General features: G+C 35.8%; 1 protein-coding gene across 1 annotated transcript in view; it reads left to right on the top strand.

The window, feature by feature from the left end:
• The window catches only part of LOC136035025 (origin recognition complex subunit 1-like), a gene marked incomplete at its 5' end in the record, with an annotated part of 61,045 nt that overhangs the window by 29,894 nt on the left and 12,095 nt on the right, over nucleotides 1–19,056 (top strand). The window contains 3 exon segments of the mRNA XM_065716613.1: nucleotides 2,132–3,374; nucleotides 7,269–7,562; nucleotides 11,669–11,839. Of these exon segments, the coding sequence (XP_065572685.1) occupies nucleotides 2,132–3,374; nucleotides 7,269–7,562; nucleotides 11,669–11,839 (1,708 nt within the window).

Here is a 19,056-nt window from a genome sequence, read left to right as displayed (position 1 = left end):
AAACAAAGAAAACAAAACACATCAATCCTCCTGACTTTCGTTATACATTTTTACAAAGCTAGGTATAAAACTCTTCCCTAACCGCTGGTGGGCACAGCGTACCGGCTGAAGTTTCTCAACAGGCACTGCAACCCTGCGTGGGAGTCGTTTTGTTGTGGATTGAGGGGGGAAAAGGGTTTTGTGGATTGGGTGGATCAAAGATTTTCTTCCGAAATCCATGCAGAGTTTCTCTCTTCTTTTTTCCAGAGTTTGTATTTTAAACTTTGTCAGCAGCTCTTCATATAACATTTCTGCATGCTTCAAAACTATCATTAGAGCTCTTTTCTGAACTCCTTCAACCCTTGCGCTTTGTTCAGCCGTCAGTCCAAATTGCCAAACAAGAGCTGTATATTCGCTACGAAATTAGCTACTAAACGTCTCTTTACGGTGTTAATTATTATGTTAATAATAATTAACATAATAATTATGTTAATTATGCTACTCAGTTGACAATTTATGAAACTTCGATTAATAAGGGACTGGAAGTGGGAGGGGGACTATTTATATCAGGTATGATGTTTTTGACCATGAAGATTATGGTGGTACCCTCTCCATGTTTCACAGTCTACCCACCTCAGAAATGGCACCAAAAAGTGTAATCTTGGTCACCATATCTCAGGTTATCAAGACGAATTTAGAAATAAATACGTAGATATGAGAATTCGCTTTCAAATGAATCGTTAAAGAGCCCTCTATGATGTTCCAGTGCTCCAGTAGCGGCGAAGGACAAAAAAAAAGAGAAAAAAAAAATGAGAAACATCAGTGCTCCCCGTGCGTAAAAAAAGCGATTTTCCTCGTTGTTGAATTTTGGCGACTTTAATTCTTCTGAATAGGGTCTTTAGCTATGATTGTTCCAATGGCACACTTGGTACACTGGAGCAATCGTTCCCATGGAGATTATGATGGTACCCTCTCCATGTTTCACAGCCTATCCACCTCAGAAATGGCACCAAAAATTGTAATTTTGGACGCCATATCTCAGGTAATCATGGCGTTATCAAGATAAATTTGTAAAAAATAAAAAAAAAACAAAAAACACGTAGATATGAAAATTTTCTTTCAAACGAGTCGTTAAAGGGCTCTTTATGATGTTCCAGTGCTCCAGTAGTGGCGAAACACAAAAAAGGAAAAAAAGGAGAAATATCAGTACTTCCCGTGCGCAAAAAAAACGCGATTTTCCTCGTTGTTCGGTTTTGGCAACATTAATTCTTCTGTAAATGGTTTTTGGCTACGAATGTTCCAATAGTGCGCTTTTCGTTTCGATCTGACGGGTTTCAGGCTCTTATTCGGAATCAGCGTGATTATTTTTTATTTTTTCACCATTAGCTTTCAGTATTAATGTAAACCGAAATAATAGTTACCATTCCTGAATCAGCATCAAATGACATTTTTTCCACTAGGCAATTTTCTTTTCAAAAGGTGTTTTTAAACTTTCTGTTACTGTAGGTCTTGGTTCACTCTTTACTTGTTTGAGCTATCGCTACAACAATGATATACAACATGTTTTGACTTTATGCATATAATTTAAAAAAAGCGAAGTTTTTCCGAGGGAAGTAAAGAGCGAAGTTGAAACTTAAAACAGACAGAAAGTATTACTTCACAGCCTATCTAAGTTCAGCCTCCTTAGCATTCCCAACTTACTCTCTGATCCATGCTGTTACAGAGAGGTTTCGTAAAAGTTTTATCCCCTTTATTCTGGAGCACCTTAATAATAATTCGTGATTATGTCCTTGCCAAAATCCCCTTTTCCTCTATTGCCGTTTTTGTGTTTGATTTATTGTAATGTTTTTGTAATTTAATTGTCAAGTTTACTGATTCGCCCTTTATCTTTGATGATTTTGCCTTTTTAATTTCTTTTAATTTTAAGTGTTCGGCTTAATGTACTGATTTGAATTCTTTTTTCTTAACTTTTACTGACATAAAAGCTATCTTGTTATTGGATAAAAGAGAAATGGTCGTCAGTATCTTGACCTCAGGTGGTTCCCTGCAGTGACGGCTTTGTTGTCATTAGCATAATATAGTAGGTTAAAAATCAATGACTAGAAGGGATTTTATTGACAACACAGCTTAATTAATTGTATTATCATTTTAGGAAAGATGAATTGAAGAGGTCATTGCCCAAGCGTTCCATCGTTCCTATAGCCCCACCAAGAATAATGCTTCTATCCCCTGAAGATTTAAAGCCGGTAAGGCGACCTAGTCTCTCGTCTATCAGAGAAGAACCAGAGAATGTTGGAACAAACCACATTGGGAAAGTTGGAGGCTCGGAAAAACTACGAACACCAAAGAAAGCCGAAAAAGAGAATAATGAGTTTACGCCTGTTAAAAATATTTCAAGGAGTGTTGCAAAGTTACCTGTCCGCGATGTCGATATTCTTGAGCTTCTGGATTCTGATGAATCAGAAAATGAACAGCCCAGCGGATTTTATCCTGATGGTCAAAAGAAAACTCCTTTGAAGAAAGCAACTTTCTCTACAAAGCGTTATAGTGATACAAAGGTGAAATTTACTCGAATAAGAAGCAGTGAAAAACCCAAAACGGTCTCTGTTGACGAGGAAGCAGTTACTCCTCATAGGAATAGCACACCTCTGAAGTCTTCGAGTGAGCAGCAGAAGAGTGTGATGAGGAGTGGTTTGGCTAAGCGAGTTTTAATCCTTGACGATGTGATAAAAGATACCGTGTCCACTGAAGTGACAAAACCTGAGTTGAGAAAAAAGCGGACGTCTAGCAGTGCTGTAGAAGCTTCTCCGGCAAAGAAAAACAAAAGTGTGGAATCTGATGAATTACTAGTGGTTTCAGTTGCTACTACTCTTTCAAAAATTTTGACTGACACTCCAACGAAGAAATTAAAATTTGTCAAACAAGATAAAGTTAACAATAATGAGGATACCGCGACTATTACGCCTGGCAAGAAAAATTCAAAATCTCGTTCAAAATCTGAAAGCGTGGTTAAAAAACTAAATTTAGAATCGAATACCGTCAAAAATGCACTCGAAACACCGACGAAAAGAGGGAAATATCGTCAAGTTGATAATGAAGAGAGATCTCAGAGATCAGCAAATGTCAGGAGTGAACTTAAAACTCCGATAAAAACTACGATTTCTTCTCAGGCTGATAATCAGAAAAGTTTTCAGAAATCAACACCTGCAAGAAAACCTAGAATTCAAACCAATGCTAATGGTAGTGATAAGGACTCTGAAAATATGACGCCTTCTTTTCATAGGCGAGTCGTTGGTACTCCAAAGAGCAGCATAAGAAGATCAGTGAGATCACGAAAAACCAGTGAAAGTTCTGATGAAGTCGTTGTATCCACACCAAAAAGGAGGAAAGGAAAGGTAAATCAGTTCATTCATTTTTAAATCAGTGAATTCGCGGTTGTTGGAAGAAAAGAAGGTTCGTGTAGTTGTCGTAAAAATTTTTGCTAATCAGTAGCAACTCGCATTTTGTGGCTTTTAAATGTCATCCTTAGAACTTTCGAGCATCTTTAGAATCATGGTTATTGGGCCATTTAGCCAAAAGCTCTTCCAAGAACTGTCTGAAATTGACTCTCAGGACTTATGTAATTTGGGTGTGGTGGTTTGAAAGGGGGATGCGTATCGGGTATTTTACCAGTCTAACTGTCCTCCTTTAACAGGTTACCGGCTTAATTCGTTTATAGTCCTATTTAATGATGGTTATAAATTGTATCTGCTTAGCTCAGAGAAAAAGCAAATATTGCGTTTTGGCTTTTATTTGGCCTTCAAGATGGAACAAAATTATTCTGATAAATATGGCTTACGTTTATGATGAAAATTAAAACGAAAAAAACTCGAAGCTCCTAACTATTTGAACATTTGAAAAAAGAGCAAAAAAACTTCGTAAAAGAAACAGAATTGTAGCAAAAGTCGTTTTAAATTAATGGACCATGATTATTGACGTTATCATATTTGTAACATTCCCATTGTTCTTTTCAATTTTGTTGACGTTGTTGACAATTGTTGTTAGCATTGCTTGCTGACAAGGCTGATATCGTCATTGTCGCATAATTTAACAGCGTCACCGCATTTTGTATGAAAATAAAAATGGGAAACTCGACGTTCCAATTATTTGAGCATTTGAGGAAGGGGGATAAAACAAAAACTATATAAACAAACAGAAGTGTAACAAAAGTTCTTTCGAATTAGTGGAGTAAATCTAATGACATTCTCACGTCGACAATAAAACAATGTGTCATGAGGCACTTTCCATAAAATGACTTATTGGTTTTCTCAATGGTTCCCTGGGTTTATTATTCCAATAGACTATGGCTGCCACTGCACGTTGCAAAGTTCTTGGGGTTTTCAGTCCTGAGCTCGGGATCCTGGAAAATTAATTATCCATGGTAATTACCTTATAATATAATAAGAATATAATAATATTATATAAGGATTATAACCTTATATCAAAAATATATAATACGAATATATGAACATAATCGAATAAGATAGAAATGTTATTGTTTGATATCTTTAATTTTTTTTTTCAAGTCCTGGATTTTTTACCCATGAATCTTGGGATATTGTTTAAGTCTTAGTGCCCCTGCACTGGCGTGTGTTTACGAGGTCGTACTTCATAAAGGATCTGCCTACGATTGCGATAGAAAGAAATTTTCTGGTAACCCTAGTTCAGTAACTACTTGACACATGTTTGCGTACTCTACATTTCCAGGCCAATATCTGACTAGATTTGATTAAGACATGGCAAACGCTACTGTTAGATATCCTGATGGTCTGAAATTAGAGACCTCTTTCCCTTCCTCCACAGATGTTTCTTAAAATTTTTCACGACGAAATGCAGCATTATAACCTTAATTAAAAAAAAACTAACGAAACAAATCTACTTGTATTGATTTGTAACATCCATTTTTTTCTGACAACAAAACAAAATTTTTTTTAGTAAGTCAACTGGACTTTCAGTTATTTAAACAAACAAACAGTTACGGCAAAATATGAAATAAAAAGATTCTTTTGGCAAGATGGTGAATTAGGAGATGTGCATGTTCAAGTGTGTCTCCAGGATGGGGGTGAGGATAGCTTCAGCCCTATAGAAAATAAAAAATGATAGAGATCGGAACGAGATGGACTTTACCGGAATTATTTCCGGGAAATCTGTAAGAGCTACGGAATTTTGTGCTCCGGTTCTCGAAGAGACAAATGAAAGTTCTACATGAGTTCAGCATAACTGTATTTCTAACGAGTTTATTTCCGAAGCTAGGGTCGTCTTAACTTGACGCCAAACATCGAACGCACAGTTTCTAAGAAAAAAACCGTTTTATTTTTTTTATGGAAAACTGTTAGAAATTTTAGGAACTTTTCTGGAACTTTTTTACTCTGTTTCACGTTTCCCTTCCCTCTGAAAAATCTCAAATTTTTAACTCTTACCACTTCGGAGCTACAGGTCGCTGATCACGGTGAAAAAAAAAAAAAAAAAAAAACAACAAAAAAAACTACGAAAGCAGTAGTGTTGCTCCGCAACACAATTAATAGTCTTTAATATATAAATCAATTAATCAGTGAATAATTAAAACCCTGATTGAACAGAAATTAAATGAATAATTACATTAGACACAAAGGAAACAGATATTTCTATAGACGATTAAGTGAATCCTAAAACGAACAGAAATTAAAATTAATTATCTGTTTGGACATAAAACGAACATAAATTACCACAAACAGGAGTAAGGTTACCCTTCTAAAGGTTGTAGCATTTTTTTGCGCTTTACTGAAAATAAAATATAATTCACACATTTCATTCTTAATAATTATAGCTTTGAAAAATCAAGAATCCCTGACGCTTACAAGAATTAACATAACTGTGCATTGAACGGTCAGTCTACTTTCATTAGCTCTTTCCAGTTATTTGTTATTGTGATTATAATGGTGATTTTCTTTTTTTTTGTTATTGTTGTTGATGTTTTGACAAGTAAAAATACACTGTTCAGGGTACATGTCATTTTCTGTAAAATACGAATGGCGCTCAAACCGTTTAGTGTTTAGATAAGGTGGGGGGGTCCACTATTCTTATTTGAAAGCCTTTATCAGGTTTGTGATGTGTTATTGTTGATACTGTGACAAAAACAAACACATTGATCGAAATTCAAATTGTTCTAAGCAAAGCACGAATGACGCTCGGCCCTTTAGATAGTTTTGGGGGGTCGGTAGCCCTACTCACGTTTATGGTAATTTCTGTTCGCTTTAAGTTCGACTAGACTTTTCATTTTAATTTCATTTCATTTAAGTATTCATTTTTCATCAGCTTTTGTTATCTTGTGTTTAAATTGATTATTCATTTTAAATTCTGTTTCGTTTTGAGCTTGAATTATTATATGGCTTTATTTCTGCTTCTCGTAGGGTTTAGTTTCTTTGTCTCTTAGTTTAGTTTTGTCTTTTAGTTTCTTTAGTCTCTTTGTGTTTCTTGAAAAACTTGTTTAAAAAACAATTAACTTATTATGAAAAACGACGACCATGTTTTTGTCCTGATACCACGGAGGTAAATAGAGTAAAAATCAGAAACACAAAAAGTACATTGCATGGACCGGTCATATGTCATTCTAAGAAAACTTGGAAACAAACCAGAGGGTTCTAGAAGAAGCTACAGAGGGATCACAGTAGTTCTCATCATCCTCCCCAAAGAAGAAGTCAGTATTTTATAAACTTTCTCTCAATTTTCTCTATTTTTGTATAGTTTGCCTGTTTTTACTTGTTTTTCAGTTTCCCCTCAAAATCTGTGGCCTTGCCTATATTGAAACTTCATGTTTTTGAAAGAAATAATTACTGCAGCTACAACTTACGACTCCCAGAAGTATTAAGCCGCCTGATGCCAACACAGCTTCACATTCTTCTCCTTCGCTCCAACATATTCAATCTTCACTCTTTACCCCCTCTCATGAGGTTCTAATTTCCCTTAAGTACTTTCTTATGGTTTTTTATAGCCCCACAAGGCTATACTAAGAACGACCTGTATTTCGTTTGGCTCAATAGATATCAAAAAAGTGCAATATTTGGTAATTAGTCATCCTTTTCTGTGAAACGTGGCCTAGCCAAAGAAATGGAAAGAAAAAAAAATATAAAAGTGATTAAAATTGTTAATAAAGCCCGTGAAAAAATTATACATAACCCATGTATGTAAAAAGAAGCGTTTGAGTAAGTTCTTGTAGCCCCTTTGTAGTGACCCAGTACCCTCTAAAACTTGTTCTTTTAATTTATTTTCAGAATACAACTCCAGTAACAACTCCACGGCGATTAAAAATGGCCAATGTTGTCCATCAAACCGTTCTAGAGCAAGCGCGAGCTCAACTTCATGTATCTGCAGTTCCGGAGTCCCTACCTTGTCGTGAGTCAGAATATTCTGACATCCATTTTTTTGCTGAAGGGAAAATCCAAGATGGCATTGGAGGGTGTATGTACATAAGTGGTGTCCCTGGAACTGGAAAAACTGCCACTGTTCACGAAGTTGTTAGAAATTTGTCCAAGGCTAGAGAAGAAGGAGACCTTAGTAATTTTAAAGTATGTATTATATGCATACTCTTTCAAGCTTTTTAATTTCTTTTATTTGTTATAAAGGTTTAAGTTCGTATTTATAATATTTATAATGGAAAATACAAATTATGGACATAGATGCATAGGATGCCTTTTCTCTCCCCACTCTCCTCTAGGCTATTGCTGTTCCCTCATAATATCTATAATACTCATTTTTGCTGACTTTCTTCGACTTAGGCTCTCCTGCTTTTGTAGGCGTAAAAGGCAGCAACGGTAGTTCTTCCAATCTAAGCATCTGCGTCAAAGTCCTCGCCAACCTCGTTCCGTTCTCATCTTGTTCTTGGAGTCGTCTTTATACCTGTGCATTCACACCACTTGAGTTTATATGTAAGGGTAGAAAGGGTAGAAAGGACATGGCTTCTGTAAATTGTCAGCTTTAACTTCTGGGAATATTTTTGTTTCTCCCAACATTTCTAAGACATTTGGAGGAAGAGTCCGTAAATAGTACTCGGTACAGAATATCCTTATCAGAGGTAGTTTTTGACGTAAACATGCCACGAGTCTTATAAAACATACCTTTTATTTTCTTATTTTGAACCCTTTCCTCCAGAAAAAAATCCTGTACGCGTGCCAATATTGGTTTACTTTGAAATTTTGTTTTTGTGTGGAAGAATAAAGTTCATTGTAGATCACATCCTGGCATGAGTCGTAGAGAACAGGGACATTCGCAAGTGGAGGCCTCGGGGTCCAGGCCCCTCTAGAAATTTTGAATTTTCTCCAACCTCTTATTCAAATTATCAAATAGCCTAATTTTAGTGTCTTTCAGCTGAACAGTGTATTCGCAATGAACTTAGTAGAACAAGTTCTAACTTGCGATATCATGGTTAATACTACTGTAATTATTTGATTGAGAAGTTAATTACGTTTCTTCGAAACAGAGAAATCTATATTTCAAAATAAATAGCGATACAAAATTAAATATCTAGCACAGTCATATCTTTTATATACTGTCATATTTTATAGTTAAGGTTTTTCTTTTTGACTGCAAACACTGGGATGTAAGGAGGTATTTATTGGAAGGAAGCCTAATATTTGGGGGTGGGGTAAAACCAATATGAAAGAGCAAAACTACTACTAACAACTCCCTCTTTACGTCCTCCCACGAAGTTCTCATTTCCCTTAAATCTTTTCTTACGACATCCTCTCATTCCAAACGAGGACGATCTGCTTTTCGAGTTCGAGTTAAAAAGCAAAAACTGTCAGCTTCTACTGACAGTTTGCCTTAAAGGAGCCTTAAGGCTCCTTTAAGCTCCTAAAGTAGCCTAAGGTGTGCAAGTATATCTATGACGGGTTTTATATTTTGAGAATAAGTAAAATCATCAGAAGAGCAAGAGCGGAGCAAATTTGCAAAAGTTATATAAAATTAGGGAGAAAACTAGTCTGTTTTTGGACGCAACATCAAACCGCGTTTTGTTCATTGCAAAGGAAGTCATAACAAAGTTTCACATAGAAAATGTTATTTTCTTTTCATCTTGAAGATCGTATTCTTTTCTCGGAGACTCAATATTCTGTATCCAATATATGTAGAATTAATTTCGTAGTTCTTCAAGGCTCTCCTGTAAGATCTCTATCAACTGCTATTATATTATTAATCTTGTATTGGGTACCTTTAGAGAGAAAAAGAGAAAGATGGGTTTATTAATATAAATAACAAAACAAAACAAGCAAATGGCCCGAAGTAAAGCTTGTTTGGGCTTACAACCCCAATACACATACAAATAAAACAATACGAAAAAGAAGAAAAAATAAAAAGAAAAGAAAAGGAAAAGAAAAAAGAAAGAAAGAAAGAAAGAAGAAGGAAAAAAAAATCAATTACCCTGCATTTCAATCGAAACGGATTTACACTTCAAAAGAGACAAAAAAAAAGAAACTAAAACCACTTTACCAGTATCGCCAAAATCAAAACCAACATCTTGGCTCCACTTGAGGTCCACTCAACTATCAAAACCATAAATATTAAGGCAAAATAGCTTTAATTCCCGCCGAAATTCAAGAAAACTATCCATGTTTCTCAAAGTCGTAGGTAAACAATTCCATGCATGGGGTCCTAGATGCCGAATAGAGAATTGAGATCTACGGGTAATAGTAAGCGGACGACGAATTATATCGGACTGTCTCGTAGAATGTGTATGAATATCACTTCCTAATTCAAACATACTTTTAAAACATATTGGTAAACAATTTTGAAAATATTTATATATAAACAGGCTTCGATAAAAAATAATAAGTCCTGCTAAAGGCAAGATTTTGCATTCTATATACCTCTTTTGTACCGAGTCTTTAAAACCTACACCACATAACACTCGAAGCGCTTTATTCTGCAAAACTTGAACACGATCGAGATGAGAAGGAAATGAACTACCCCAAATATTGCAACAATATAGCAGATAAGGATGAATTAAGGAATAATACATTGTTCTTAAAATATCTCTTGGGAAAATATACTGCAACTTTCTTAAAATCCCAACATTCCTAGCGAGTTTAAGACTAATATAATCTATATGTTCTCTAAAGCTGAGACATTCATCAATTAAAACTCCTAGATATTTTGTACAATTCACTCTTAAAATACCCATATCAGCAATATTAAGTTTGTCTATCCAAGGGTAATAATTTGAGCTCCTACCATACAATAAAAAGCAAGATTTACTATAATTCAAATTTAACTTATTAAGCTTCATCCAATTTTGTACAAACTCCAGACAAGAACTAATACGACTCAACAGCTGAATTCCTGTTCGTGCAGCCACACAGTTATATGAGTGTCATCCGCAAAGCTGGGAACAATTACTTTTTCCCCGTCACATCCAATGTCAAGATCATACGAAATCATATTAAAAGCTCTACATAAATCATTTATAAAAATAGGTTTAAATCATTTATTTAAACCTAGGAACCCAGGGACTAGGCCCCCATCCTCGTCGAACTTGCTCTAAGGCAAAGAAAATACGCTTGTAATAGATGTGAAAGTAATAGGCTGGATGAGGGGGAAGAAACAATGTTTCAGCCCCCTAGTCTCAGTGCCTCGCTGTCCTGCCTTACAGTATTCAGTAAAACAAGAATTTCTTTATTTCTAAGCTTAGTCTTCTAGATTATTATTTCTAAGTGTCTTGGTACCGTGCCTAACAGAAAAAAAAGTGCACATAACATATCGGTAATTCCTTAGGCGAAAAAACAATAATTCAAAATGATAATTCAGAAATAATTTTACTCTCAATTTTCCTTTTTGTGCAGGTGCCGCAATTGAATCACTCCTTCATATATATAATTCATTGTTCTCTTCAGGTATGTTTCCTTGTAGAGTGGAATTTTCCCGGTCAATTTCATTACATGAGAACATGTAAAAAAAATGATTTATTGCTTTTTGTTTCTCCAAAAGCACTAATTCTTTTAATTTTTGCTTTTCTTCGGTTTCTCAACGTAATCCGCTAGCTCGTGATTCCTCAGCGTGGCGGCATTGTCGTTATTGGTCAAAGATTGTCCAAGCTCAGTTCCTCGAGTCGGTTGATTCGATTCCAAGTAAAATTAATGTCAGGTTTCAACTCCTCCAAGCTGCCTAACTCCAGTTGCCTAAGGATGAGGTGTAGATTTGTCTTGATACATATTGTGCTGAAATATGCCATGCCCTCTTTGCTGAAAAACAAGCTGTCCTTTGAATCAGCCTGTTCGAAGGCAATCATATTGCCTGTAATCGGTTAATAATAGCCAACGCAGTCTCGTGCAAAACTTTGTCCATTGATCTTAGATTGTAACAAAGTTGAATAAAATGGTTTAAAGAAAGATAGAGATTATATAAGTAAGTATCAATCTATTGCAATTATATCGTGGCTATCTGAAGTTTTGGGAAACAATTTCCAAAGGAAGGATTTCCACTTATTTTGATAAATAGATTTCTTTGCTATATATTAGTTTGGGCTTTGAATAGGGTATTTAAATCAGCAGTTGCGGCTCTTTTATTAGAAATAAATACCGGCTTATCAGCCAAAAATAAGCTTGCCAATATGGCTATCTTTTAACGATAGACAGTGTCTCAGAGACTATCTCAATTTTAATTCTTTATTTGAATTTTTTAGTTTGTAGAAGTCAATGGTATGCGTGTGACAACCCCTCATCAAGTGTATGTCCAAATTTGGGAAGGAATTACAGGTGTTCGTTTGACTTCAGCCCAAGCGCTGCAAATGCTTAATGAACGTTTTAATAAGCGGAATCCGAAAAAAGAGTTGATTTTGCTTCTAGTTGATGAGGTAATTCTATCTATTTTGTTTATATACTTTTTATTAATTCTAATTTTTCGAAGTTGGAAATAATCTTAAAGAAAAATAACAAACGATATTTAAAATTTTAATATATATCTCTACCACTAGTACTGTTAACTGCAGCACCACAGCGCTGCAGCACTGAGCTGCCTGAAGCCCAAACAATTGAAAGCTTCACTATTGAACCCTCGAATGATGTTCAAATTTGCTTATTTCCTTTAAATCCTCCCTTGAGACCTGTTTCAAACCATTCGTGTACGACCTACTTTTCGTTTGGCACCAGATAAAGGCTCAAAAGGCACGATTTTTTTGCAATCTATTGTCCTTTATCCTTAAAGTCCTTCGTCTTTTAGCCTGTCCATCCCAACCTTCTTCTCAGTATAGCCCTAGGAATCGGGATTACTAACACCTAATCTTCCTCTTCTTCCATTCACCCAAACTGCTATTATCATAGGCAGCGCAATAGCGCTGCCTAAGTAAAGAACTATGTTGGCACAATGCATTTTTTTTTAGACCAGGGCACTTCGTATAGAAAGAGTTGTCATAGAAACTTTGAAAGGGGCTCTTTCGATTAGAAATTGAAGGGGTTATTGCCTTCTTTAATAGTCGAAAGTGATTGGAGGGCAACCAACCCCCCTCCCACGCCCTCATTTCCCCAAACACATCAAGTCAAAATTTTTAGATACCCATTTTTTTTCAGCGTAGTTGAAAGTTTCTGAAATTATGTCTCTGAGGATGACAACCCTCCCCCCCACATCCCTCAGAGCAAGGCTTTTAAGTTATACCCTGAGGGCATATGAGCTTTTATAGAAAGTGTAGTCGTATAAGCTTTGTTGTGGACTTTTTGGATTGGTAATCAGAAGTTCTAGTGCCCTTTTTATAAGTCAAAGTGATCGCAAGGCAGCTACCCCCCCTACACACACGTCGTATTTTCCCGAAATGGATCCAATAGAAATTTTGAGATAGCCATTTTATTTAAAATAGTCTTGATATTATGTAACATGGCTTTTCGGGTTGAAACAGGCCTGGGGGAGGGGTTGTAAGTTATGCCCCGGGGGCATTTAAGGTTTTTATGAAAGGGATGGCTGTTTAATCTTTGGAGGAGGGCCATTTGGTTGAAAATTGGAAATTCTAGTTATCTATAAAGAGAAAAAGTGAGGAAGGACAACTAGCCCCCTCCCCCGCGACTACACCTTATTTCACCAAACGTATCTGATTGAAATTGTGAGATAGCCATTTTGTTCAAAATAGTCCAAAGAGCGTATAACAATGCCTTCAGTGTTGACAAAACCTCCCAGAGTCCTGGAGCAACGATTGTAAGCTATGCCCCAGGGGCATATAAGGCTTTTATGGAATGGATGGTCATATAATTTTCAGACTGAGCTCATTTAATCTAAACTTGGAAGTTATAATACCCTTATTAAGAGTTCTAGTTATCTTTTAAGAGTGAAAAGTGATGGACGGCAACTAGTCCCCCCCTTGACTACCCCTGTTTTTACCAAACACATCTGATTGAAATAGTGAGATTGTCATTTTGTTCAAAATAGTCTAAAGAACATATAGCAATGCATCCAGGGCAGATAAGGCCCCCCAGAGCCCTGGGGCAAGGGTTGTAAGTTACGCCCTGGGGGCATATAAGGATTTTGTGGAATGGGTGGTTGTATAAACTTCAGATGAGGCTCATTTGAATTGAAATTGGAAGTTATAGTACCCCTATTAAGAGTCAAAAGTGATTTTAGAGCCAACGCCCCCCTCCGCCCCCATCATTTCCTCAAACATACTCAATCAAAATTTTGAGATAGCAACTTTGTTCAGCGTAGTTGAAGGGTCCGGAAACTATGTCCTTGAGGATGACATCCCCCCAAAGCCTTAGGGCAAGGGTTGTAAGTTATATCCTAGGGGCATATAAGATTTTATAGAAAGGGTTGTCATATATACTTCGGAATGGGTTCATTCGTTTGATTTCATGACTACTAGTGCTGTCTTTATAAGTCAAACTGATCAAAGGACAGCACCCAACCCCCTACACACACACACGTCGTGTTTTCCCAAAATACATCTAATGGAAATTTTGGGATAGTCATTTTATTCAAAATAGTCTAGAGATCATATAACAAGGATTTTTGGGTTGATACAAACCACCAGAGCCTGGGGGCAGGGGTTGTAGTTTGTGACCCGGGGGCATTTATGGTTTTTATGGAATAGATGGCTGTATAAACTTTATAGGTGGGTCATTTGGTTGAAAATTGGAAGCTCTAAAAGTCAGAAGTGATGAAGGTCAACTAACCCCTACCCCTCTTACGCATCTGATTGAAATTGTAAGATAGCTATTTGGTTCAAAATAGTCCAAAGAATACATAACAATACATTCAGATTGACGCAAACACCTTGATCCCTGGAGCAAGGGCTGTACGTTACACCCTGGGGGCATATAAGGTTTCAATGGAATGGGCGGACGTGTAAACTTCAGATGGGGCTCATTTGATTTGAAATTTGAAGGTATTTTTATAAAACACGAAATTTGAAATTTTTAAGAGTCAAACGGGTATGAGAGCAATTACCCCTCCCCCCACGCCCATCATTTCCCGAAACAAACATCCAAATAAAGTTTTGAGACATCTATTTCTTTCAGCATTGTTGAAAGTTTCAGTAATTATGCGTTTGGGGATGTCAACTCCCCACTCGAGGCCTCGGGTGAGGACTAAGTTAGGCAATTTGTTCATTGTTCACATATAGTATATGGTATTGAGAAAAGGCCTGCATGTCTGACTTCTACTTTTCCAAAATACGAAGGGCATTAAGGTTAGTCTTTCTGGGAATGTTGAGGGGAGTGTTGGACTAAATCAAAACATGTCATGTCCATATGGGTTGTCAAAAGGGCGTAACTCGAGAATGACTGAGTATATTAATTTGAAACTTTCAGGGAATGATAAGGGGGATGATTAATTGACCAAAAAGGCAATATTTGCATGCTATTACTATTACATCTACCTCTGCTTCTACTGCTGTCACAACTACTACTACCACTACTATCGCTAAAACTGCTTCTTCTGTAGCAATTACTGCTAAGGTTGGGGAAAAAAAGATCTGAGGAAACATTGAGGGGAAATTAGAGTTAAATCAAAACATGCTATGTGCCTACAAATTGTTGATACGGGATTACCAGTAATATTTTTGGGACGGCTTATCGTATCAAAACGAAATTTCAGGGGAATCATGCATGGGCTGTTTAGTTGACAAAAAGGCAAAATTTACCTTTTACTACTGCTATTAATACTGCTACTACTTCTGTTACTGCTACTAATAATAATACACTGTTGTAGATAACTTCGAAGACCACACTGCCTTTCCATGACGAAAGTAAAACAGTTCAAAATAGGGATGAAACCTTTTTATTGACAATAATAAAATAAAGCAGTAATGTTTTACTGCTGATGATGAACACTGTATATGTGTTCGAAATATCCAGTTAAATAATTTTATATCTATTCACTGTCAATAAAAATGTTTCATTCCTATTTTGAACTGTTTTACTTTAATACACTGTTGCTGCTACTACTTCTCCTGCTATGACTACTACTGCTATGACGGTAGTACAATTAAGTACGAAGGTGAAATTTTGACAAAATGTTGAGGGGAATTTGAACTAAATCAAAACACCCTATGAGCATGCAGATTGGCAAAAGGGAGTATCTTCAGAATGGATTTGGGTATTAAGTTGGATCTTTCAGAGAACACTTAAAGGGGTAGATCAATGGAGAAAAAAGTAAAATATGTATGTCGTCACTAACACTATGACCACTGCTACATATACTGCTACTGATACTAAACTACTCCAACTACTACTTTAATTGCAACACCTTGGAAGGCTTAGAGTATTAGGGTTAAAAGAGGGTCAAAAGCGTACATAAGCTATATTTTTTGAACGGCTTACCAATTCAAGGTCAAACTTCCAGGGCATGATGAAAGGGATGTTTAACTGACAGAAATGCAAGATATACATGCTACTACCACTATTAATGCTGCTACTACTACTGTTACTACTACTACTAATACAACAATAAAGCTGCAATTACTTCTCCTAATACCACCGCAACTACTATGATACTAATACTATCAATGCTAAGTCTATGTAGGTAAAACTTGAGAGAAAATTGATGGCGAATTTGAACTAACAGAAGACACTATGTTCATTTAGATTTTCGTATTTGAAGAATTGATTTGTTTATTAAGTTGGAAATCTCAGAGAATGCTTAAAGGGGAAGATCCAAAGGCAATATATGTACATTGCTTCCAATATTACTACCACTGCTACATTTACTAGTTCTACTGCTACTATTACTATTGCTCCAACTACTACTTCTAACATGAAAATTTCAAGAAGTACATGAATATAGAGGTTATCTAAAAGAAACATTGACAATACCACAGCAATGGCTAATTGTATTCAGTTGAATACTAATACTACTATTGTGACTGCTATTACAACTTTACCTAGGGATATTGAGGTGAAATTTTCAGGGAATTTTTAGGGGCTATGTAAACTAAATCACAACATACCATCCGTATGCAGGTTGTTAAAAGGGCATACCAGCAATATCTTAGGAACAGTTTTGTGTGTGAAATTAAAACTTACATGGCTTGTTTAGGGGGATGTTGAACTAACCGAAAGACAATATTTGCATCATGATACTACTGGTTCTACTCCTACAGCTACTTCTGCTGCTGCTATTACTATTACTGATATTGCTATTATTGCTATTACTATAACTACTGGTACTGCTGCTACTGCTACTAGAGCTAACGGTATTAAAGGAAAAAGTTTGGGTAATGTTGAAACTGTATTGAACTAACTCAAAACACACTATTTCCACGTAGTTTTTAAAGAGGGCGTTTCAGAAATACTTCAGGAACGGTCGGTGATATTAAGTAGAAACTTGTATCTTGTGTTGAAGGAGATGTTGAAAAAAACAAAACAAAGGTGCTATGTGCATACTGCTACTAATGCTACTACTGCTACTACACAATCTAAGAGTATTAAGGTGAAGCTTTCAAGGGATATTTAGGCGGATTTTTTACTAAATCAAAATCAATTATGATCGTGTAGATTGTCAAAAGGGTGACAAAGTAATATCACAATAATAGCGTATATTAATGGGTTATGGCTTATAAAATTAGACCTTTTGGAGTAAGTTGTGGCGGATTTTGAACTAGCCAGAAAACACTGTATAAATTTAATGCTGCTTCTACGGTTACTGTAACTAACGATTCTAGTGGTATTAATTTGAAACTTTTAGGAAATGTTTAGGGGGAGTTTCAATTAAACGAAAAAACTATGTGCATGCATGTATTAATAGGGCATATAAGTAATATAGGCCATACAAGGACATTAGCAGCACTGCTCTTTCATGGCTAGAAGTGTCTTCCATATTTTAAAGAAGTTAGTTTGATTGGAAATTAAAAGTTCTAGTGCCCTCTTTAAGGGTCAACAGTCAATGGAGGGCAATCCACCCTCTTCTTTGGCTCATAATTTTCTAAATACTTCCAATTAAAATTTTAGGGAAGCCATTTTGTTCAACACAGGTGAATGTCTAGTGTATAGTTCTAGGGTTATTGGGCAGGTAAAACCCCTAAACTATGTAATTTGCCCATTATGCTTTAAAACTGAATGCTGCTTTAAAATTAAATCAAAAGGCACTGTGTCTCTGCTGGTTGCCAATAAGACGACCAAGAACGACTGAGAACATTAAGTTCAAAATTTCGGAGCTACTTCTATAACTACTTCTGCTCTTAAAATTTTACTAAATCAAAAGAGCGTAAGTGTATTCAGGCTTTCAAAAAGCATAAATTCAATTTTTTGGGAATAGTATTAAGTTTTATGTATCAGATCAACCACAGGATATACACGACTAAATCAAATGCTACTATTTGTGTAAAGATTTTCAAAAGGGCGTATGCTGCTAAATATTGTTGAAAAAGTGTCTCCAGCATACAAATAGCAGGCTAACTATAAATTCTTAAAGAAAAACCGGGAAGATTCAAACTACTATTTTCTTTCTCCCTGAAAAAGACTGTTTCAATATAAAACGAACAGAAATTAAATAAAAACAACTTTTCTGCAAAATAAGTTTTTTTAAGTAAAGAACTTCATTAAACCACAAATAAGCAGAATTAGAATCAAATAATTTACCAAGCATAAAACTACCACAAATCAGCATCAATAAATAAATGAAACCCAAAACGAAAAGAAATCACAATAAATAACCGATTCAAACTCCCCCTATGCTTAATAAATAACCGGGCTCAAAAGCCGAACATAATTTGCACTTTGCTGAAAAAATACAAATGAATGTGCATTGTCAGTTGAACATACATATGCTGATATTTATTCCTTAAAATCTTAATTAATTTTTGATTTATTAAAGTTATAAAAGTAAAAACATAAAAAGAAAAAAAAATTCCGGATTTAAAGTAAAATCATCGCTTGTTCAAAGGCTAGCACTGCGAAACGGTGCTGATCAACTGGCAACACTGATTTTGACTTTTTTGCCAATTTTTGGTAGTTTCTTTTCAGAGTGAACCACTCAATTAGGCTTATCAAGGCACTTCTTATAAAATACAATTGCAGTGACACTAAATAGCACCTTTTAGCACGACTATAAAAGCACTCTTGTTGCAGTTGCAGTTGACACAACGTCCCATCATAACAACACAGGGAGGTATCAGAGGCTGAAGCCCCCAATGCAGAAGAAGTAAAAATATCATGTGAATTGAGGTTGGAAATTGTAACTCATCTGTGGGATTCTTTGATCCCTCACAGAAATGAAGCCATGATATATTAATGGTTAAAACATCGATTCATGGCATGATGTGACAGTTATGGCTGAATTAATTAGAATGCTGGTGATGTCAAATCTTCATCAGATTTGGCTTCTGAACTGCAGTTATTAAGAACCTGAAAGATGGAGTTTTCCTGCCACCAGTTAAAATAGATGGAGATAGGATAATACCTTATTGATAAGCAACTATCACAAGCTAAAAAGAATAGCCGAATTCGCGTTTCCAGCCAGAGAATGTTAAAATCAAAATAAATCATACGCATAATGCGAGGCAAAAATCAGTAAAGAAGCAATTGGTAAAAAGGGCTTTCCAGCCAGAGAATGCTAAAATCAAAACAAAGCATAAGCATAATGCAAGTCAAAAAT

The sequence above is a fragment of the Artemia franciscana genome, chromosome 13 (genome assembly GCF_032884065.1).
Source record: "Artemia franciscana chromosome 13, ASM3288406v1, whole genome shotgun sequence".
Lineage (NCBI taxonomy): Eukaryota > Metazoa > Arthropoda > Branchiopoda > Anostraca > Artemiidae > Artemia > Artemia franciscana.
This window is presented reverse-complemented; position numbering and strand designations above follow the sequence as displayed.